Source organism: Lissotriton vulgaris, chromosome 10 (assembly GCF_964263255.1).
Source record: "Lissotriton vulgaris chromosome 10, aLisVul1.2, whole genome shotgun sequence".
Taxonomy (NCBI): Eukaryota; Metazoa; Chordata; class Amphibia; order Caudata; family Salamandridae; genus Lissotriton; species Lissotriton vulgaris.
In genome coordinates this window covers 3,028,445-3,051,803 of record NC_141698.1, presented here as the reverse complement: position 1 = coordinate 3,051,803, position 23,359 = coordinate 3,028,445, and the positions used below count along the sequence as shown (strand labels likewise).

At 53.2% G+C, this 23,359-nt stretch overlaps 1 protein-coding gene across 4 annotated transcripts in view; it reads right to left on the bottom strand.

The window, feature by feature from the left end:
* The window catches only part of KDM5C (lysine demethylase 5C), a 466,536-nt gene that overhangs the window by 223,849 nt on the left and 219,328 nt on the right, over positions 1-23,359 (bottom strand). For all 4 annotated transcript variants that reach the window (XM_086940146.1, XM_086940145.1, XM_086940147.1 and 1 more), the window contains 2 exons: positions 16,670-16,794; positions 16,092-16,242 (listed from right to left, as the gene is read on the bottom strand). In XM_086940146.1, coding sequence (XP_086796272.1) covers positions 16,092-16,242; positions 16,670-16,794 — 276 coding nt within the window. The remainder of the gene's footprint in view (positions 1-16,091; positions 16,243-16,669; positions 16,795-23,359) is intronic.

Here is a 23,359-nt window from a genome sequence, read left to right as displayed (position 1 = left end):
GCTATTATTGAGTCAGCAGATACTGACCCCTGAATATATGCTGGGTCTCGAGAGGAATCTTTAGATTTCTTTTCTGTCCTTTGAGTCACTGACTTGCATACAGCGGGCTCCCAGAAGGCCTCCCTGCCCTGGTACAGCACACTTGGGAGCATGGGTGGAAATTGGCTTCTGGTTTGTGTAGGGAGCAGAGTTTCCAGGCAAAAACAAGCGTTGGGCTTTTCCTCCTCTAGCTTCACTCCATCAGTAGCAGCAGCATTCTTTATGACCATATTGCATATGCCAATGTCGTCTGGCGGCGACAGCATCAACGGATATGATTCTACACCCTCTTCTGGGTTTTCAGCATCGAGATCCTGCCACTCCAGGTCTTGCGCCTCTGAGGATGTCGAATCCTGGAAGGTCTGCTGATCCTCTTCGCCTTCTGCCTCGAAGTAATCTAGGCCCTCTTCCTCCTGTTCTTCGGCTGGTTCCGGCAGATATGGGTCCCTGACCCCCTCTTCGAGCTCTGCTTCAGCTGCGGGCCTCGAAGGGATGGTGTACTGTTGTAGGAAAGTGGCTCTATATATATTGGACCAAAGTACGGTACAGTGTGCACAGAGTCCACAGTGGTTTGGCAGAGGCTAAAGTTAGATATAACCTTACTCTCTAAAGTGGTAGCTTGGTCGAGCAGTAAGGCAGCATCAGAGGACAGTGTAAAATATTTGTTGTACACATTCAGTCAGCAAATGGTCTCACACACTCAAGAACTGAACTCTAGGCCAATTGTTTTGTATCAAATGATAGTTTTTTCTCAGAACCAACAAGGTATCAAAATATACTTTCTCAGGACGAGTTACTTTAGTTAAATTCTTTTCAAAATAGGCAATAGACTTTTTGAATACACTAGTTACAGTTTGTTCAAAAGGCAACACAATTTCAAACACAATGCAACATTGACCTCAAAGGGAATTTTCTATTAAATGCAATTAATTACTTTGGGGATTACTTTTCCAACCACAGGACTGGATCCTAGATTCAGTCCCGGACATGAGCTGTAAACAGTAAAGTAAAAGCGTTTGAATTACAGTCGTGATTTTTAAGGATTATAGTATTTTCAAAGTTGACACTTAGAAACTTTTATAGGTGAAATTACCAATGTTATCCTATGGAAGGAAATTCAATTTGCAGGTAAAGTATGTTCTCGTTACTTTTGTAATCCAGTGCTGGACTCCTAGGTTCAGCATTGGGACCTCTATCGAAACCAGGCAAGTATTTACTTTTTCATCGTTTGAACGATTTTTAAAGAATATTTATAAGTTTCAAAAATCGACACCAAGAAACTTTTTCAGCAAAAAGCAGACATTGATATCCTATGGAAGGAAATTCAAGTTACTGGTGAGTACGGTTAGAATTACTTTTCAGGGTCAGTACTGGGCTCAAAGATGCAGACCTGAGGTCTCTCCTGATAACAGGTGAGTAAATCCGAATTCGTAGTTCGCCTGATTTTAGATGAATATTTTAAAGTTCCAAAACTCCACACTTAGAAGAATTTCCAAGTGAAACCAATCAATGTTAGCCTATGGAAGAAAAGCCTTTATTTAAGTACTCGACTGGAAGGGTTAACGTTCTGGGCATAGACTCATGGGTCTCCCAGGGTCAGGTAGGTACAGTTGGTACACCCTCAGCGGCAGAGGGGCAGCCGGGTGCAAAGGTAGTTAGGCCCAATGTTATCCAATGAGAGGCAGGAGGCCTTCGGTTGGTGGCGTCTGGCAAGCAGGCCACGCGGCTGTGGGAGCTGGGCTCCAGGTCACTTGATCAGGGCAAATGGGGATGTAGGTGAGGCCAAAGGTTGCCCTGCCAGGGGCACTCGGGCGGCTGAGTGCAGGGTGCTTTTGAACCGTCGGGCGCTCAATGTTATTCAATGGAGATCTTGAAAGGGGAACAAAGGCTGCAGGCTCGGGGACGGAGGATCTTCGGGAGCAACCAACACTTCGAGGGGTAAGTTGGAATCTTGGAGGGTAGGTAGGCACCCCGGATTCGGGCACAAGGTGGCGGGGCGCAGGGGTGTCTTGACGTCGGGAAATCTTACCCTCTGCTGGTCGTGGTTGGGGGGGTCCCTGGTTCTGAGGCTGCAGACTTCGTCTGGATCGTCGAGGAGAGTCCATGGGCACTGGATTCCAGGTCAGAATCGCTGGGGGAACGTCCTCATGGCTTTGGTTCACTCAGGCACAGGCTGGGCTCGGGGGGTGCATAGTGGGCTGGATTTGCGGTACCTGGCTGGCACCAGGGGTATTGTTTAAGCAGAGACTCTGCTCATGGGAGTCCCAGTCTCTTAGAGGGTCCAGGCTGGCAGGTCCTCCGGGTTTCTCGAGGTTGCTGTCCGCAGGAGACGCCGGGATTTAGCAGGAGCAGGTTCAAGGATCAACAGGCCTGTAGGGCTGGGTCCAAGTCAGTTGGTGTTGTCCTCTTGTTAGCAGCTGCACGGCGGGTCTTCTTTCTTGTTTCGAAATCGGGATCTGAAGAAGGAAGGTTCAGGGTGCCCCTAAATACTAAATTTAGGGGTGTTACAGGTAGGGGCAGGGACCAATGGGTCCCTGTCCTGGGGTGGGTACACCCCTAACCTGCTCCTCTCCTGTGAGAGGGGAGCATGAGCCTATCTCTGATTGGGCAGGGCTCCCCATCCTCAAGATGGCCGGAGCCTGCAGTTGTGCTTCATCTCGCCTCTCCCACCTGAGGGGTGGGGTTGGCACAGGCTGGCACACCACCGTTCCTCACGTAGGGTTTCCCGCCAGAGTGGGGGTCAGATCCCATGGGGGCCAGTTGCGGAGTACAGCAAGTGGCCTGGAGAAGCTCACAAAGGTGGTAGGCCTTTGAAGCTTCCCCCTGCCCATTCTGGGGGAGGAGACCTAGCACCTCGCCGAGGATGTGCATTGTTGCAGGCCCAGGAGGGCGGGGGCTCTCCACCCAGGGGTCCAGCAACATGTCTGCTGTGTGGCAGCCTAGGCAGCCTGTCGGACCAGACGTGGATTGTAGGTTAGGTTTCAGGGGGCATCTCCAAGATGCCCTCTGTTGTGCAGTTTACATTAAATCCCAGTGTGGGTTTAATGTGCTGAGAAGTTTGATATCAAACTTCTCAGTCTTCAGTGAAGACATTCAATCAATCAAGAAATTTATATAGCGCGCTACTCACCCGGAGGGTCTCAAGGCGCTTGGGGAGGGGGGGATCTGCTACTGCTCAAACAGCCAGGTCTTGAGTTGCTTCCTGAAGGAGAGGTGGTCATGGGTCTGGCCGAGGTGGATGGGGAGGGAGTTCCATGTCTTGGCTGCCAGGTAGGAGAAGGATCTTCCTCCCATGGTGGCTCTTCGGATGCGTGGAACGGCGGCAAGGGCGTGGCTGGTCGATCGAAGCTGGTGAGTGGGAGTGTAGAAGGTCAGGCGGTTGTTGAGGTACCTGGGGCCCAGGTCGTGGAGAGCCTTGTGTGCGTGGGTGAGGAGTTGGAACGTGATTCTCTTGTTGATGGGGAGCCAGTGCAGGTCTCAGGTGTCTGGAGATGTGGCTGTGTCGGGGGATGTCCAGGATGAGTCGTGCGGAGGTGTTCTGGAGCGTTGGAGTCTCTTCTGTAGTTTGGCTGTGGTACCAGTGTAGAGGGTGTTTCCTTAGTCCAGACGGCTGGTGACGAGTGCCTGGATGACCGTCTTCCTGGTTTCGGTGGGGATCCATCGGAAGATCTTATGGAGCATGCGTAAGATGTCGAAGCATGAAGATGAGACGGCGTTGACTTGTCTGGTCATCGAGAGGGAGGAGTCCAGGATGAAGCCCAGGGTGCGTGCATGGTCCGTTTGTTTGGGTGCGCTGCCCAGGGCAGGGGGCCACCAGGAGTCGTCCCAGGCGGAGGCAGATGGTCCCAAGATGAGGACTTCCGTCTTGTCTGAGGAGTTTCAGGCGGCTGTTACTCATCCACTCGGCTACATCTTTCATCCCTTCGTTTAGGTTGGTTCTGGCGGTGGCTGGGTCGTTGGTGAGGGAGAGGATCAGCTGAGTGTCGTCGGCGTTGGAGATGATGTTGAGGTTGTGTTGGCGTGCGATGGCCGCGAGGGGGCTCATGTAGATGTTGAAGAGGGTGGGGCTGAGTGATGATCCTTGTGGTACGCCGCAGATGACTTCGGTGGCCTCGGATCTGAACGGGGGAGGCGGACTCTCTGGGTTCTTCCGGAGAGGAACGAGATGATCCACTCTAGAGCCTACTCTTGGAATCCGATGTTCCTGAGGCGTTGTACTAGGGTGCAGTGGCAGACCGTGTCGAACGCTGCGGAGAGATCCAGGAGGATGAGGGACGCTGTTTCCCCGTTGTCGAGCAGGGCTTGGATGTCGTCAGTGGCTGCGATGAGGGCGGTCTCGGTGCTGTGGTTGGCTCGGAAGCCGGACTGGGATGGGTCGAGGGATCCTTTAGTCTCGAGGAAAGCGGCAAGTTGTCGGTTGACGGTCTTCTCGATGACTTTGGCTGGAAAAGGGAGGAGCGAGGTGGGGCGGTAGATCTTGAGGTCGGTGGGGTCTGCTGATGGTTTCTTCAGGAGGGCGCCAAGTTCGGCATGCTTCCAGCTTTCCGGGAAGGTGGCGGTGTTGAAGGAGCAGGTGATGATATCTCGGAGTTGGGGTGCGATGACGGAGGCGTCCTTGTTGAAGACGTGGTGGGGACATGGGTCGGTTGGTGATCCGGCGTGGATGGTGTCTTCGGTGCTGACCGGGGTCCAGGTGCGGAAAGTGGTGATGGGGTGCGTCGGTTCGGTGGTTGGGTGCGTGGGCTGTGTGCCGAAGCGGTTGTGTATGTCGGCGATCTTGCTGTGGAAGAACGAGGTGAGTGAGTCGCAGAGTTCTTGCGAGGGGGTGATGGCGTTGGTTCCGGCGTTGGGGTTGGAGAGCTCTTTGACGATGCTGAAGAGTTCCTTGCTGTTGTGTGCGTTGTTGTCTAGTCGTTGTTTGAATGCCATCTTCTTGGTGGTGTGGATCAGTTGGTGGTGTTTGCGGGTGGCGTGCTTGAGGGCAGTCATGTTGTCTGTAGTTGGGTCTTTGCACCAGGCTTTCTCGAGGGTGCGGCAGTTCATCTTGGAGTTCTTGAGGTAGTCGTTGAACCAGGAGGCCTTCTTGCTGCCGGGCCTGCTGGGGTGGTTTTTCAGGGGTGCAAGGTCGTCAGCGCAGTTGGTGATCCACTGTGTGAGGATGTTGGCTGCTTGGTTGGGGTCCGTTGAGCTGGTGGGAGGATTCAGGTTCAGGGATGTGGAGAGCTGGTCGGAGGTGATCTTGTTCCAGCTCCTGCGGGGAACCGGCTACGGGTGGTGGTGAGTCGTGGTCCTTCTGAAGCTGAAGTGGACGCAGCTGTGGTCTGTCCAGTGGAGTCCGGTGGAGTGGCTGAAGGAGATGTCCTTCATGGAGGAGAAGACTGGGTCGAGCGTGTGTCCGGTGTAGTGGGTGGGGGTGCTCACCAGTTGCTTGAGTCAGAGGTTGGCGAGGTTGTCCAGCAGCGTGGTGGTGTTGCTGTCCTTGTCGTTCTCCAGGTGGAAGTTGAGGTCCCCTAGGAGGATGTAGTCAGCGGAGGAGAGGGCGTGCGGGCTGATGAAGTCTGCGATGTCTTCGCTGAATTGTGTGCGAGGTCCCGGGGGTCTGTAGATGAGGGTGCCTCGGTGTGTGGTCTTGGGGTCGGTGTGTATCTGGAAGTGAAGATGTTTGGCGGCTGTGAGGGTGTCGGCGGAGTTGGTCGTGATGCGGATGGTTTTCTTGTGGACGATGGCGATGCCTCCTCCTGTCTGGTTGACGCGGTCCCTCCGGGTGATCTTGTATCCGTCCGGGATGGCGATGTCAGGCGCTGAGGAGGCGTTCATCCATGTTTCCGTGAGGAAGGTGACGTCTGGAAATGTGGTGTCGAGCAGGTTCCAGAGTTCCACGGCGTGCCTGTGGACGGAGCGGGTGTTGAGCAGGATGCACTTCAGGTGGTTGCTGCTGGTGCTCGGCTTGGCGGGTGCGGTGCAGGTCCGGATGCAGGAAAAGTTGCAGGAATGGCAGCTGAAGGGTCCGTGGGTGCGTCGCGGGGTGACTCTGTAGCATCTGTAGATCCGGCCGGTGTAGAGTGCGTTGTGTGGCAGCGTCGTAGGTCCGGCGGGTGGGGTGGCCTCTGCGGGGGCCAGGGGTTCTGACGCTGGGCGCGGTCCAGGCGCAGACGGGCTTGCCTTTTGCGCACAATCAGCGCGCCCGCTACGCGTGAACGCTTCGCGTGCGTGGGGGCGTCATAAGAAGGCCGGGAGGGAGGGTCAGCTGGGTGGCGGGAGCGGGGCGGCCAATGGGCAGCGGGGGCGGGGCCGCAGGGAGGCAGCGGTGGGAAAGTCGGGTGCGGGCGGCTCAGCGGCGGCTGTGTCACCCAAGCGAAGTTAAGGAGTTTGGAGCTGGCACAGGAGCAGAGGCAGGAGGAGCGTGGGGGCGACCAGGCCTGGGCAAGGCTCAGCGGTCGCTCCCGAGGAGAAGGAAGAGTGCCCCTTAAAAAAGGTAGCCGTGAGGGCGAGCTGGGTGGCGGGAGCGGGGCGGCCAATGGGCAGCGGGGGGCGGGGCCGCAGGAAGGCAGCGGCGGGAAAGTCGGGTGCGGGCGGCTCAGCGGCGGCTGGGTCGCCCAAGCGAAGTTAAGGAGCTTGGAGCTGGCACAGGAGCAGAGGCAGGAGGAGCGTGGGGGGCGGCCAGGCCTGGGCAAGGCTCAGCGGTCGTGTTGTGGAGTTCGTAATGACAACCTCACAGCACCATATACTCTCAATGGCATCACTGCACTTACAGTACCCAGGAATGGCCCTGGGTACTGTAGGGGCACAGGGCTCATGCACCTGTGCACACACCACTGGCATAGGGCACCCAGCTAGAGGGGTGACAGATGTATGCCAGGGCATTGGGCGTGTGGGCATGGCACACAGGGATGTGTGCCATGTCGGCTCTGTTTAGTTCTGTACTTAGATACTCAGCCTGCAAAGGCAGTGTGTGTCAGGGTGCAGGGCCCCTAAGGGTGGCACAATAAGTGCTGCAGCCCTTAGGGTTCTTCTCTGGTCACAATGCCCTGGGTACCTATGGTACCATTTACCAGGGGCTGACATGTGTCCAGAGATGCCAATTGGGTTTTAGCTTCAATACAGTTTTAGAGAAGGAACCCAGGCCCTGGGCACCTGATTGGCAGGAACTCAGGGCACAGTCCAAGCACATCAGCAATTCAGCAAAAAGTGGGGGCATATCATGCAAGAAAGATGGCACTTTCTCACAACTGTATCATCCGGTTGTCGAAATCCTTCTTTTGCTGGAGGAGGTTAGCCATTTCGGCCTTGAGCCTTCTCTTTTTCTCCATCTCGGCCGCCTGTTCAGCGTAGTGCTCCGGCGCTTTGTTTTGTGGGCCTCGAAGTCGCCTTTAACTCACCTTTGCTGAATTCTCCAATCTTCACTGGTTTTTGCAGATTTTTATTGATTCCTTCTTCAAAAGTTTTTCGAACTCTTCTATGACGATCCAGACCCAACGGCAGAAAAAAGAAACTGAAGATGGCGACCAAAGGTGGGAACTTCCGGAGGAAGCAAGTCGACGTCACGGAAGACACCAAATCGTGGTATGTCTACGCCCACCTGGGCCAAACAAATAAAAAGAGAAAAAAAAGACTACAATTCCGGACCCAACCACTAGCTGGCGCAATAATGCACAGCCTAGTGAATCCAGAAAGATTCACGCTGCAAAACACTGGGCCTCAGCACACTGCACCCGGCTGCCCTAGTGCCGCTGAGGGTGTAACAAGAGTGCATTCTTGACCCTGGGGGGACCCACCCCCGAGACTAACCCCTGAACACCAAATCCCACAACCAAGTACTTACATTTAAACTGTTAACAGTAGTTTCCTCCATAGGATAACATCAACTGTTTTTCTGTGAGAAGTTTTTAAGGGTGGAGTTGGAAAACCTAAAGAAATTCTTACTAACAAATGCTTTTACTTACCCGTTTACAGGAAATGTCCCAGGGCAGTATCCAAGTATACTGCAGTGTGTAAGAAAAGTAACGAATAGTTTCTTACCCGTCGGTGTAGTTTTGCAGCTTGAAGATCTTTCTGGATTCACTATGCTGTGCATTATTCCGGGGTATAGTGGTTGGGTCCGGAATCGTAGTCTTTTCTTTGTTTTTTTTTTCTCGTAGCCCAGGTGGGCGTCGACGTCCCACCTTTTGGTGTCCTTCTCGTGACGTCTGCACTCTTCCTGCGGAAGCTCCCACCCTTGGGCGCCATCTTCGGATTCTTTTTTTCTCGTTTTGTGTTCTGTTTGCGAATCCTTGGCAATGTTCAAGTAAGTGTTTACCCGCTTAGTCCTTCAAGGTGTCTGTTTTCAGTATTGTCCTTGTTTTTCCACCTGCTTCTCCAGCCTCATCTTTCTGGCGAAGGTGGGTGGGTTCGCCAGTGAATCCAGAAAGATCTTCAGGCTGCACCTGTAAGAAAGGTAAGAAACTATTCGTTTTGCAGCGTGCAATCTTTCTGGATTCACTATGCTGTGCATAGACTGTGGGTTGTTATGTTTGTGGCAACTGGGTGGAAGATGAGTGTTGGTTGTTGAATATATGTTGAAGCACTTTCTGTCCTACTTGTGCTTCCTTGTTCAATTGTATATCCACACAGTAGTGCTTAGTGAACGTGTGCATTGAAGCATATTTCTTGAATGGGTGAGGCGCGTCTCCTTCAGTAGCGCCTGTGTCCTCTTGTTGCTGGGGAACACCTTGCTCTGTATGGTGTTGATCTAAGCCGCTAGGAAGACTTACTTGCTCTGGTTCCAAAGAGGATTTCCCCCAGTGAATGCATGAATGAGAGCATTCCCCAGGGAACCTTCCCCTGGTTGCCTGGAGGCGAAGCTTTGGCATTTTGCATTCTGGTGTGTTGCAAATAAGTCTATAGTCGATGTTCCCCACCTTCTGAATAGCCCTAACGTTTCCTGTGCATTGAGCTCCCACTCGTGGGACGCCGATGTCTGTCTGCGGAGCCAGTCTGCCTCCACATTGTCTTTCCCTGGTAGGTGTATGCCTAGCAGGTCTATGTTTAGTGGGATGGCCCATCTCCATATCTCCTGCGCTAGGCTCGATAGAGGCGGAGATTGCGTTCCTCCCTGCTTGTTGATGTACAACATAGTCGTTGTGCTGTCCGTCTGGATCAACACTCTCTGGCTGTACAATTTTGTCCGGAAGGCTTTCAGGGCGAGGAACACTGTTTCAGTTCTAGGTAGTTGATGTGTTTGACCGCAATCGCTGCAGTCCAGACCCCTCACCCTGAGCTTGCTCATGTGCGCTCCCCATCCCTTCTGGGATGCGTCTGTGGTGATGGTCACCGTTGGGGTCGGTGGTGTTAGAGGCTTTCCCTTAGTTACGTTCTCCATGTTCCACCACGACATCTCCACCTGCACGCGTTACAACTACTAGATCTTCCCAACTCCCTGTAGCTTGAGACCATTGCTCTTGCAGCCATTCTTGGAATGGTCTCATGTGGAGGCGTACATTTGGTACTAGATGTATGCATGAGGCCATCATGCCCATGACCTTGCTCGCTGTCCTCACGGTCAGAGCTCGCCCCTTCTGGTAGAGGCGCATCTCCTTCAGTAGCGCCGGTGTCCTCTTGTCGCTGAGGAACACCTTGCTCTGTATGGTGTTGATCTAAGCCGCTAGGAAGACTTACTTGCTCTGGTTCCTTAGAGGATTTCCCCCAGTGAATGGAGAAACCCAGGTCCATCAAAGTCTTTGTCACGCGCTGGGCATGTTCCTTGCATGTCCTGTGTGAATTTGCCTTTATTAGCCAGTCGTCCAGGTAAGGGTATACATTGATCCCTTCCCTTCTCAAGTGCGCTGCCACTGCTGCAAGACCCTTGGTGCGGATTTTAGTCCGAACGCTAGGGCTGTGAACTGGTAGTGAGGTTTGTTGATGGTAAATCTGAGCAGATGTTTGTGCCGCCTGTTCATCGGGATGTGCAGGTAGGCGTCTTTGAGGTCTATGGTGGCCATGAAATCTCCGTCCCCTATCTGGGGAATGACCTCCTGCAGAGACGTCATTTTGAACTTTTGTGTTTTTATGTATTTGTTCAGGAACCCGAGGTCCAGGATGGGTCTTAGTGTTTCGTCCACTTTTGGTACCAGGAAGTAGGTGGAGTACACTCCCTTGTTCCTTTCTTGGTATGGTACTGGTTCCATGGCCTCCTTTTGGAGCAGTTCCTCCGCTTCCCTTTGAAGCAGTTCCAGCTCTTTTCCTGACTGCGCTCTTTTTTTGTTTTTTGTTTGGCGGTGTCCTTTCCAGTTCTATACAGTATCCGAACTGTATGATGTTCGGTATCCACTTGTCTGACGTTATCTTCGTCCACTCTCTGAAGAAGTGACTTAGCCTGCCCCCTACTGGTGTTACATGTTCCATGTTATTTGGTCCGTGTAACCCTGTGTTGGTCCTCTTGTGCTCCACCCTGGGAGGCGTCGTGCAGGTGGGCACATACTGTGTGACGGCGTCACTTAGAGGTGGCTTGAAGGCTTCCTCTTTTGTTCTGGCCACATCAGTTTCCTCTCCCGCGAAAAGAGTGGCCCCTTTGCTGGTTGTGCCAGGTTTGTTTTTGGTGTCCCTGCTGTGCCTGGCTATCTTCCCTGGTTGGACTGCTGGAAGGTCTGGTGCGACCTTCCCGACTGGTTTCCCCCTCTTCCGTTCTTTCTCCCTTGACGGGGTACCCCTCTTCATTCCTCTGAATTGTAAGGCCCCCATGGACCGTGCAGTGTCGTTTTTCTTTTTGAGCTGGGTGAGTTTGTTATCCACCGGCGCTCCAAACAGTGTTTCCCCATTGAATGGGGTGCTAAGAATGTTGTGCTGAACCTCTTGTTTGAAACCAGAGATCCTGAGCCAGGCTTGCCTTCTTTCAGAGATTCCCAACATCAGCCTGCTGGATGGGTCTGCTCGATCCAAGGCTGTTTTGAAGCAAGCGTTCGCCACATTCTTCCCCTCCTCCACGAGGTGTGAGGCTCTATGCTGGTACTCTTCTGGGAGGTGCTTCATCATCTGCCCAATTTGGTCCAGGATTTGGTACTGGTGCCCATTTAGTAGGGCGTTTGAGTTTGCCATGCGCCAATGCATTGCTGCATTCCTTTCTATTTTCTCCCAGTAAGGTCCATCCTCCTGCTTTCCTTGTCTGGCGGTGGCCCTGATGTGGTCGGCACATTTGCCCTCTTCCTTGCGGTCGCCGTGATAATGGAGTCCGCCAGGACTGTCCCTCTGATGTACGGAGGATCTTTCGTGGAGTGTTTGTATTTCTTCTCCGTCCTCGGCGTAACGGATCTGCATGTCGCCGGTTCCTTGAACGCCTCCTTCCCCTGAGCCATGACACTTTCAAGCATTGAGAGATACTGGCTCCTTGTCTGCGTGGGGAGTAGGGTCTCCAATAGGAAGTCAGACTTTTGTTTCTCTTCGTCAACTTTGACGCCAAACGCCGTTGCCGCGTTCTTGATCACCATATTGTACGCCCCAATGCCGTCTGGCGGCGAAGGCCTCGAAGGGTACGTGTCTACGTCCTCTTCTGGACCTTCGGTGTCAAGGTCCTGCCATTCCAGGTCCAGCGTCCCCGAGGATGCCGACCAGAGGATCGTCCTCCGGTCGTCGTCACCCTCCTCATCATAGTAGAAGTCTTCATCCTCTTGATGTCCTAGAGTTTTGGGGCTTTTCTTTGGCTCTTCGACCTCGAAATCCTCCTCCTCTTCTACTATGATGATAACAGTCGGTGCTTTCGACGGAATCGTGAACTGTTTGAGTCGTTCATCGAACTCCTTTCTTTGTAGGATGCTATCCATTTCGGCCTCGAGCAGTCTTTTCTTCCTTTCCAGTTCGGTGGCCTGTTCGGCGTCGGACTGTTCTGCTGGTCTCTTTGCCGTGTATTTTGACGTCGGAACGGGCCTCGTTTCCTTTGTCGACGTAGAGGCGGCCTTTAGGGCCTTCTCTTTCGAAGTCGAACGCTCCTTTTCGGAGACATGCTTCGACAACCTTGGCTTTTCGCCGGTCTTCGCCGCCTGGGAGTCCTTCTCGAAGGATCCGCTGGGCTCTCTTGTCCTTGGATTCAGCTGCGGCCGACTAGGTTTTCGGTGCCATTGCTCCCTTCGAGGACTTAGATTCAGTTTTTCGAGAGTCTGATTCAGACCTTCGATGGTCTGTCGGGGCTTTTGGGGTTGACGACTCTCCTACCTCTTTAGAAGTTTTCTTATTGGTCTCTAAAACCGTGTAGCCGTCGTCTTCTCTGGCGACGTCTTCTTCGGACGAGAGTCCCAGGTCTCGAAGGGACGGTGGTTTGCCCTTCCCCCTGCATGGTGAAGTTGGCCATTTTCTTTCGCTCTCTGACGCAGAGATTCTTTGGTGTGAAGGCAGAGCAAGTGTTGCAGTCCTTGCTCTCGTAGTCGACCGGTAAGCAGAGATTGCAAACCGGGTGCTGGTCCTTCTGCGCGTACTTGTGGTGGCAGTTACGGCAGAATTTGAAAGGGGTGTTGTCCATTTCTCGCGCTCAGGGGGCCCCCTGTATGCACATTCTCCATTGGACGTCGAAGTTCTCCTTTTTCGTCGTCCCGGCTTCTAGATGTTCTTTCTCGTCATCTTCTCAGTATTTTCCTGCAAAATTCGACTCTTCTGTGTCTTTTTCCGTCCAAAACTCTGGAGCCTCTCGGGAACGATCCAGACCCAACGGAGGAAAAAAGAATCTGAAGATGGCGCCCAAGGGTGGGAGCTTCCGCAGGAAGCGTGCCGACGTCACGGAAGGACACCAAAAGGTGGGACGTCAACGCACACCGGGGCTACGAAAAAAAACAAAGAAAAGACTACGATTCCGGACCCAACCGCTAGACCACGGGATAATGCACAGCATAGTGAATCCAGAAAGATTAACACTGCAAAAGTATGATTATAGGCAAGTTGTTTCTTCATTCTTGGTACGGGAGATTTCATTGACTGAGTACAGTAGCAGGCCATACCTTACGTAATTTTCAACTGCGGTGTACATGCAAATAGTTTTTAGAGACTGCAGGACAGACAACAGTAAACCCATGTGCTAGAAACTGTCCATTTCTTAAATCCTTCAGCCAATTGGAAATGTCTCACTGCCAATAAAAACAATACACCCGAGTGCTTCCAGCAGACAGGCCGAGGGCAGATCTATCATCTGTACAGTACAGATCACCACTCAACTCCACGTAGAGCCCCAGATTACTCCTTGCAAGTACAGAGCCTGCACAGTACAGATCACCACCCACCTCCACGCAGAGCCCCAGATTACTCCTCGCACATAATGTCTGCACAGTTTCATACAGTCCCAGAGTCCTGCACTATTCCTCATGACCCAACAGAAACCTTGTTCCCTTTCCTCTGCCAAAGAAATCCTTATGCCAACATTTGACTTGGTATCCCATATTCTATCTTGCCCTTCTAGAGTTCCTTGCTCCTTCTGGTCAAACACTACCCTGTCCCTGCAGGTCTCCCCTCTCACTATGTGCTAACCATAGAAGGCCTTCAACACACCTCGCGCGCAACCAACCGAGCTGCCCCACCGACCCCGATGAAGGAGCCCGCACCATCAGACCCTGGATGGAAGACTGCGCCAACACCGTAGCACCACTGAGACAACCCACCGACAGACACCAGCCAGAGAGCCAGCTGGTTCACCCAGGACCTCCTGGCATCCAAACGCACCTGCAGAAAACTCGAAAACACCTGGCTCAGTGAGAGAACGTCCGCCAACTGCGCAGCCCACAAAGACGCCATCCACAACCATCACCACCTCATCAGGACCACCAAAAGAGCCTCGTTCAAAGACCGCCTCGACAACAAAGCCCAAAATAGCAAAGAGCTCTTCAACATAGTGAAAGAACTCTCAATCCAGCTCCTGCACCAACGACATCCTGCCGTCGCAAGCCCTGTGCGACACCCTTGCCGCCTTCTTCCACCGCAAGATCACCGACATCCACAACTGCTTCAACCCCCGGCGGCACCCCTTGGACCTCGCCGCGTCTAACATCCCGAACCCCACCCACCACCATCCTCTGACCACATGACCAACATGAGCACCGAAGACATAATCAAGACCATGAACACCATCCACTCAGGCTCCCCATCCGACCCCCTACCTCACAACATCACCAAAGCGGACAGCCTCATCGCACCCCACCTACGCAACATCAACCTCTCCTTCAGAACTGCCACCTTCCCCGAGAACTGGAAACACGCTGAGATAAACGCCCTACTAAAGAAACCCAAGGTGGACCCGAGCGACCTCAAGAACTTCCGGCCAATCTCCCTGCTTTCATTCCCAGTAAAAGTCATCGAAAAGATAGTCAACACCCAGCTCACCCGCTACCTAGAAGACAACAGCATCCTGGACCCCTCCCAGTCAGGCTTCCGCAGCAACCACAGCACCGAGGCCTCCCTCATCGCCGCCCCGAATCTGATGAGCTTTCGCAGGCTCTTGAAAACATGGCTGTTTAATCAGTAAGAGGATGGCTTGATGATAGACTCCAGTTTGCTCCACAGCGCCGAGACACCTTCGGGTATTTGTCACGCTATAAAAGTTGCGTAAATAAATAAAATCAGAATCCTACTCGACAACGGCGAGACAGCAGCCCTCATCCTCATGGACCTCTCCACCGCCTTCGACACCGTCTGCCACCACACATTACGCACACGCCTCTACGAAGCAGGCATCCGAGACAGGACCCTGGACTGGACCAACTCCTTCCTCACTGACAGAACCCAGAGAGTTCGCCTCCCCCCGTTCCATTCCGTAACCACCAAAACCATCTGCGGCGTCCCGCAGGGATCCTCAATCAGCCCGACGCTGTTCAACATCTACATGGCTCCCCTCGCCCGCATCGCCAGACTACACAACCTCAACATAATTTCCTACGCCAACGACACCCAGCTGATCCTCTCCCTCACCAAGGACCCCCTCATCGCCAAATCCAACTTGCACCAGGGTATGAAAGCCGCCACCGATTGGATGGAGGCAAGCAGGCTGAAACTGAACGCGGACAAGACAGAGATCCTCATCCTTGGGACCAACCCTTCAGCATGGGACGACTCCTGGTGGCCAATATCACTGAGAACCCCCCCCCCCCCCCGGCACCTACAAACCACGCACGCAACCTAGGGGTCATCCTCGATTCCAAGTTCAGCATGTCCAACCAAGTCAACGCAGTCTCCTCCTCCTGCTTCCACACCCTCCGCAAGATCTACAGGTGGATCCTGACGGACACACGGAAAACCGTCACCCACGCCCTCGTCAGCAGCTGACAACTATGGAAACGCCCTCTACGCCGGAGCCCTGTCCAAACTCATCAACAGACTCCAAAGAATCCAGAACGCCTCCGCACGCCTGATCCTAGACGTCCCGCGCCGAGACCACATCACCCCCCACCTGAGAGACCTGCACTGGCTCCCCGTCGACAAAAGAATCACATTCAAACTCATGATCCACGCACACAAGGCACTCCACAACACCGGCCCAGCCTACCTCAACGACAGACTCTCCTACTACGCACCCAACAGGAAACTCCGCTCCGCCGACCTGTCCCTGGCCGCCATCCACAGAACCACCTCCGGGGGCAGGTCCTTCTACCACGGCGCTGCCAAGACATGGAACTCCCTCCTTCTTCCTATGACAGACCGCAGACCTCCCGGCCTTCAGAAGACTGCTCAAGACCTGGCTCTTCGACCACTAACTGCAGCTACCCCCCAGCGCATTGAGACCCTAGCGGGTAAGTAGAGCGCTTTACAAATCCCTGATTGATGGATTGATTCATTCCTGCCACCTCCCTTCTTAGAGCCCCTCATTCAAATTCGATCCTGCCTTCTGGAGCTTCTTGTTCCTTCCGGTGGCACTCCAGCCTGTGCTTATAGAACTCCCCTCTCGTCACATGTCCTACCCATCAAAGGTACTGGTTCCTGCATCCTCCCCTACCCGTCCAGAGTCCCTCATTCACATTCTATCCGACCCATTACGATGCCCACAGCCCACAATCACTATGTTCACCATTGCCATGTGATTTTATGGAAGATTACAGAAGACTACCACCTACCGAGCCGGCTTCTTGCTGCAGACAATCCCAATTGCCTCGGATATGCAACGCTCCACCTCGTCTATCACAGATTTTAACTGCTGAAGCATGCCGGTTTCAGGAAACTTCTTCTCCAAAGCCTCAGCGTGTAAGGCACGAAGCTCTTCCAGTGCTGAAAACAGAGGTTTGTCATTACTGTGCGTGCAGAGACCAAGGGGAACAAGTTAGAGGGTCACGGATTCAGATCACAGAAAATGGGAAAGGAACAGATGGACATAGGGTCTGGACACGGAGGTCAAGAATCTAGTCACAGTAGAGAAAACTCTTTTGGGTCTAAATTTCAAAGCACGAAGATCTGTCAAGGACAGAATATGCATGAAGAACAGGGGCCTGCCACTTTTAAAGGTGCACTCTCTAGAAAGAACCAGGCTAGTTGTGAGCAGTAAAAAAAAAAAACTGTAAATTAGGTGTATTATGACAGCAGCAATTAACTAGAAGACGTGGGGCAGGCAGCATTTGCAGTAAAGTGGGCAGGATACGGCAAAGAAATACTGGAAGCAAGAAGAGTCAGGAGACGTGGTAGGACAGGCGTGACTCACTTCTTTTGTTTTCATCCTCCACTTCGAGGGCGACACGAGTTTTATTGGCCCAGGTGTCAAAAGATTCGGCCCGCACCTTCAACTTGTGCAACATGGCAGGAAGCTCATCCAGAGTGTAGCGGTACCTAGCAGGTAGAAGAGGGCCTTGGTAAGAACAGCATGCATAGCAACCGGGAAAAGCTTTTTGTCTGCACGTTACCACACAATGCAACAAGCTGGGCAGAAACATTAACTATTCATCAAACAGCTGTACCCCAAAGTAAAACAAGGGAGCAAGTATGTCAAATACTGTCTCCAATAATGCTACTAACTCCCCAGACTACAACCCTTGTTCTTTCTACCAAAAGGCAACAGTGAAAGTTACTACTTCCAACACCAGTGGTTTCCAAGCATGGTATCCTCGCCAAATTAAAATCCTTTAGTATTTTCTCTGCAGTTGGGAAAATATGGAATAGCAAAAATATTTTTAAAGTATTGCACAAGAAGCCTCAACTGCACCAGGAATGTCCCTGAAAAAGAGCACTGAATGCTGGACGAGTGAAGCGACTTCACGAAGCACTGCATGAACGGTTTTCTCCTCAGATGTCATTTTTCTGCTTTATGCAGAGCATTTCCAACATTTGCCTATCATACAACTGTCACAAGCGTTATGACTGGATTTCAAGTTTTATTTTATTCTTTTACATTTGACACACACTGTGCTTGGTCTTGTCAGCAAAGCAAACAGAAGGAGATGGACAGAGCACTGAAACTTTCCATTCATTCACTCCGAGTCACAGATCAGGGTTGAATCCATCATTGTTCTTTAGCTCACTTCACCACCCCAGTTCAGACCCAGCCATATACATATCAGTCTGACCCTGTGCCTCATGGGAACAGTCCAGACCGAACTGCAAAGCCAGGTCTTCCCTGGACCAGAAACAAGCATCCTGGGACCGGTTTCTGGCTATCACCCCTCATCAACCAGGCTCGCTTGTATCCGGGGGTGGAACGTGGGCAAAGATAAATAAGGAGTTCCTTAAAAACAAAGTCAAATGCTGGCATCAAGTTTTAAGGATTGTTTTATGCAGGAAGAAGGAAACAAGGCATCTGTTGGGACAGAAGGAATAGGGATGGACTCTGGGACTGGATGAAACTGTGAAGGTTCGGTACGTGCAGGAGTAATCTGGAGTTCTGCCTAGAGGTCGGTGGTTATCAGTACTGTGCAGGTTTGGTACGTGCAGGAGTAATCTAGAGCACTGCCTAGTAGTGGGTGGTGATCTGTACTGTGCAGGCTCAGTACGTGCGAGGAGTAAGTTGGGGCTCTGCGTGGAGGTGAGTGGTGATCTGTACTGTGCAGGCTCAGTACGTGCGAGGAGTAATCTGGGGCTCTGCGTGGAGGTGAGTGGTGGTCTGTACTGTGCAGGCTCGGTACATGCGAGGAGTAAGTTGGGGCTCTGCGTGGAGGATCTGACTGGGGGTGAGAGTCTGAAAAGTTTCAGCGCTCCCGCCATCAATCTGCTATTGTTTGCTTGGTCTTGTCAGCAAGCATTGTTAGGAGTAGTTTCTGTCCTGTAACTCCAGTTCTGTAGTAGGGGTATCTCTGTTATAGTCATAATCTAGTGAATAGTCCCGCCCATGTGCGTGGACCCCGGCAATCAAAAATAATCTCTTAAGTTGTCAAAATCATGCAGAAACTGCAAAGACACTTATGAGAGAATTTAAAGACAAATAATGCAGCCTATATCCACAGGCTACACTGTCCAGTACTTCAACTAGAAATTCCACCAAAAATCACCACACACAGCCCAGCCTGCCAGTTTCTACCATAGAGAAACCTGCCTCCCCCAGTCCAAGACTCAGGAATGATAGAGAGGAAGGTAGGGACAGACAAGCCCCATAGGCTGCCATTATGTGGCTTAAATAGGATACTGTGCCTTTAAGAGAACTTTCCAGACTTCTCCCAGTATCCCAGAATGCATAGCAGGTCCAACTTACTTTCAGTTCTTTTTGAAGGCGTATAAAACGCCAGACCTGCAGCATTGTTCACATGAAGAATTCTCCACCGGGGAGGAGGGAGGGCGCTTATGACTATAACAGAGATACCCCTACTACAGAACTGGAGTTACAGGACAGAAACTACTCCTTCTGTAGTAGGGGATCTCTGTGTATAGTCATAATCTAGTGAATAGAATGGCAAGCCCATCCCCACAACGAAGCGGCGGTGGAGAAAAATACATAATGCCACTATGCGCACAAATTCCGCAGCGAAGCCTGTCCAACCTGAGCGTCTGCCCTGGCGTCAGTGTCCAGGCAGTAATGCTTAGCAAAGGTATGAACCGACTTCCAAGTGGCTGCCTTGCAGATCTCAGCAATTGGCACGTTACGGAGCAGAGCCGTCGTGGCAGCTTTGCCCCTGGCTTACCTCCTAAGGTCTTATTAGCTTTCTGATAACACAATTGTATGTAGGACACAATCCACCTAGAGATGGACTGCTTAGAGGTCGCAAGACCTGTCCTGACCGATCCATAATTGATAAACAACTGGTCAGACCTACGAATATCTTTGGTTTTATCCAGATAAAATTTCAACACCCTCCTAACATCCAGAGAATGGAGAGACCTCTCCGCTGGGGATGAAGGGTTCTGAAAGAACGTAGGTAAAGTTATAGTCTGGTTGACATGAAAGTCAGAAATAACCTTGGGAAGAAATTTAGGGTGAGTACGCATAACAACCTTAGCAGCATGAAATACAGTATAAGGTTCATTACAACACAACGCCTGAATTTCACTCACCCTGCGGGCCGATGTAATGGCCACGAGGAACGCCGCCTTCCAGGACAGGTGCTGCAACGAAGCCTAATGAATAGGTTCAAAAGGCTCCTTCATCAATCTGGACAGCACCACATTCAATTCCCATGAAGGCGAGGGAAGCCTGACAGGAGGGAATACTTTCTTCAATCCTTCCAGAAAATCTTTGATCACGGGGATCTGGAAAAAGGAAGTCTGTGAAGGGCATTTCCTGTAGGCAGTCAAAGCAGCCAGATGAACCTTAATGGAATGCACATTAAGGCCAGACTGCGCCAAATGTAAAAGGTAGGGAAGAATGACATCTTCCTTACAGGTTGTAGGATCATGGTTCTTAGACTGGCACCAGATACAAAACCTCTTCCACTTGTAAGCGTATGAAGTCCGAGTGGAAGGTCTCTTGGACTCCTTCAGAATGTCCATGCAATCATCGGGCAGATTCAGATGGCCATATTGCACTATCTCAGGAGCCATGCCGCCAAACTCAAAGACGAGAGGTTGGGGTGTAACATCCGTCCCCCGAACTCCGTGAGAAGGTCCGGCCTGCACGGCAACCGGATGTGAGGAAGGAGAGACCGGTGAAGTAGGTCCGTGAACCACCACTGCCTGGGCCACTCCGGGGCGATGAGTATCATTCGAGCCCTGGACCGGGCCAGCTTGATGAGCACCGCCGGAATCAGGGGAATGGGAGGAAAAGCGTACAGAAAGCCGTTCGTCCAGTCGATCCATAACGCATTCCCCAGCGTCCCTTGCTGGAAGTACCTGGAGGCGAAGTCTCTGCACTTGCTGTTTTCGGCGGTGGCGAACAAATCTACGTCTGGAGTTCCCCACCTTGCGAAGACTTCTCCTAGTACTTCGTCGTTTATGACCCATTCGTGGTTTTCCTGAAGCAGTCTGCTCAGTGCGTCTGCCTGAACATTCTGCACACCTGGTAGATGGGTGGCCGTTATCGTCAGTCCTCTGGCTAGGAGCCAGTGCCAGATCGCTTGCGCCTCCTGCGACAGAGTGCGCGATCTCGAGCCCCCCTGCTTGTTGAGGTAATACATCGTGGTGGTATTGTCCGTCTGTACAAGCAGAGAGCCGGTCCGGAAGGACGGAAGAAAGGCCTTCAGCGCCAAGTGAACAGCCCTGAGTTCCAGGAAATTGATGTGATACGTGGCCTCCATCGGTGACCACGTGCCTTGAATCTGTAGAGTCCCGGAGTGCGCTCCCCATCCCAGAAGAGACGCATCCGTCACAACAGTCTGCGTAGGAATGTCCTTGTGAAAGGGAACCCCTCTGAGGAGATTCTCCGCCGAACACCACCACTTCAGGGACTGAAGAGCATGCAGCGACAGGCGAATCTTGTCGTCCCAAGATCCTTTCCTCTGATCCCACTGATCCTCCAAGCACTCCTGCAATGGTCTCATGTGCAGCCGTGCGTGCGGCGTCAGGAAGATACAAGAGGCCATCGATCCCAGTAGAGAAGACACCGTCCTCACTGTTGTAGATGGAGTCGTCATAAGAGCCTGAGCCTTCCGAAGGAGTGATAATCGTCGCTCTTCCGAAGGAGACACGCTTGCTGACAGCGTATTGATGGAGGCTCCCAAGTACTGTATGCATTGGACCGGAGTCGGGACAGACTTGGCCATGTTGATGTGCAACCCCAGCTTGTTCAAGAGAACGCACGTCTCCTGGAAGTGTGCTCGCGCTTCCGAGAAGGAGGATGCCTTGATCAGCCAATCGTCCAAGTACGGGTAGACGAACACCTTGTTCTTCCTCAGGTGTGCCGCTACCACCGCCATGCACTTCGAGAATGTCCTTGGCGCAGACTTCAGTCCGAATGGGAGTACTGTGTATTGATAGTGATTGGTGCCGACTTGGAACCGCAGGAACTTCCTGTGTTTGTGTGCAATGGGCACATGGAAGTAAGCATCCTGTAGGTCTATAGCGCAAAGCCAGTCTCCCTGTTGCAACTGAGGGTAGATCTGGTGCAATGACAGCATGCGGAACTTTTCTCTGCGAATCCACTTGTTTGCCTGTCGCAAATCCAGAATGGGCCTGAACTCGTTCCTGTCCTTCTTGCGAACCAGAAAGAACCGGGAGTACAGACCTCTTCCTCTGAGACAGAGGTACGTCCTCTATCGCCCTTTTCCTCAACAAGATATCCGCCTCCGCCTGAAGCTCGCGCAGCTGAAACTGCGAGCTGACCGGGGGAATCGCTGGAGGAGGGCTGGTGAACCGAAGACTGTATCCATTGCAAACAATATTCAGCACCCACTTGTCCTGAGTAATTTTTCTCCACTCTGCCAGAAAAGGTTGGATGCTTCCCCCTACCGGAGTGGGTAACGGATCCGGGGGAAGTAAGTTCCTAGGGCCTAGGCCCTGCCTGGCCCTTGGGCGCCGAAGCCGACTGCTGGCCTCCTCTGCCCTTCTGCCGCTTCTGGAACGGCTTACGGAACGGCTGCTGCTGTTGCGAGTGCCCCGAAGCCTGTCCCCGGCCTCGGCCTTGCCCTCCGAACCGCCGTTGGAACGGGCGGTACTGCTTCTTGGCTTCCTTGGGCTTTTCCAGGCCCACCGCCGTCAGTGTTTCGACCTCCGCCTTCATGCGGGCCATTTCATCATCTGCGTGCTTCCCGAAGAGGGTCTCCCCGGAAAACGGCAGATTGGCCACCCTCTGCTGCGCGTCCGGTTTCAGGGACGTCAGCCGGAGCCAGGCGTGGCGCCGTTGGTTGATCCCGTGGCAGAACCCGTAAGCAGCCAACAGGGAAGAGTCCGCAGCCGCGCTGATTATCTGGTTGGCCACCAGCATCCCCTCACTCAGGACCTCCATGAAGTCTTCACGCTGCTCCCGAGGTAGATGCTCCGCGAAGCGCTCGAGGGAGTCCCAGAGGGCGCGGTCGTAACGCCCCAACAGAGCCGTGGCACTTGCCGCTTTCATGGATGTCGCGGAAGTCCCACAGATTTTTCGCCCCGCCGAGTCCATCCACCTAGACTCCTTGTCCGGGGGAACCGTGGAGGTCGGGGTGGTGGAGTGCTGCTTGCGGGCCGCCGTGACGATGACGGAGTCAGGCGGAGGCTCCGCTCTCAAGAAGGCCGGATCCGAGTCGGGAGCCCGGTATTTCTTCAGTAGTCTGGACGGGGCCGCTCTCGTCACAGCCGGGGTGAGAAACAGCGCCATAGCCGGTTCTTCCAAGCCCGGCACCAAGGGCAGGAGGGGACGAGACATGTGCCTCTGATGTAGAGTCTCGAAAATGACGGACGTCTTCGGAGTAGGCACTGTCAGTGTAATGCCTAGCTTCGCCGCGCCCCTCAACAGGACGTCTTGAAAGGCAACCAGGTCATCTATCGGGGACACCCTGGTGTCCGGCGACCCCGACAGCGTAGGTGAATAGTCCCTGGTCCCAGACGATCTCGTGCGGGAGCGAGATTCGCGCCTCCTATGGCGGTGTCTCGACCTCGTGGAAGATCTGCGCCTAGAGCGAGAACGAGACCTGCCAGCTCTAGGGCGCTCCTTCGGTTTGCGAGGAGGGGTCTTCCGTGGCTTCTCACGGGGACTCTTTGGATCCTCCCGGGGCTTCGGTTTCGGGGTCCCCTTGGGAGGAACAGGCAGTGACGGCAGTGAAGCGGACCTCGGCGGAGGCACCACCGGCCGCGGGCCGGGCCCATGCGGTGGGACCGGAGGTGGAGCAGGATCCTCCGTAGGAAGTGGTGGCACGGGCGGAGGGTCCTCCTTCGGTACGGGTGGAGGAGGAGGAGTCCCGGGTCGAGATGGAGTGTACACTTCCGAGTACACCGAGCCCGGTGAACCTTTAGGGGACGGGTGCGGAGATCCATCCCCATCCGCAGGCGACCTCTTCCTCTTGCGTCCACTGGAAGTGGCGTGACTCCTGGGGCTAGAGCCCCCTCTGCGTCGTTTGGGAGA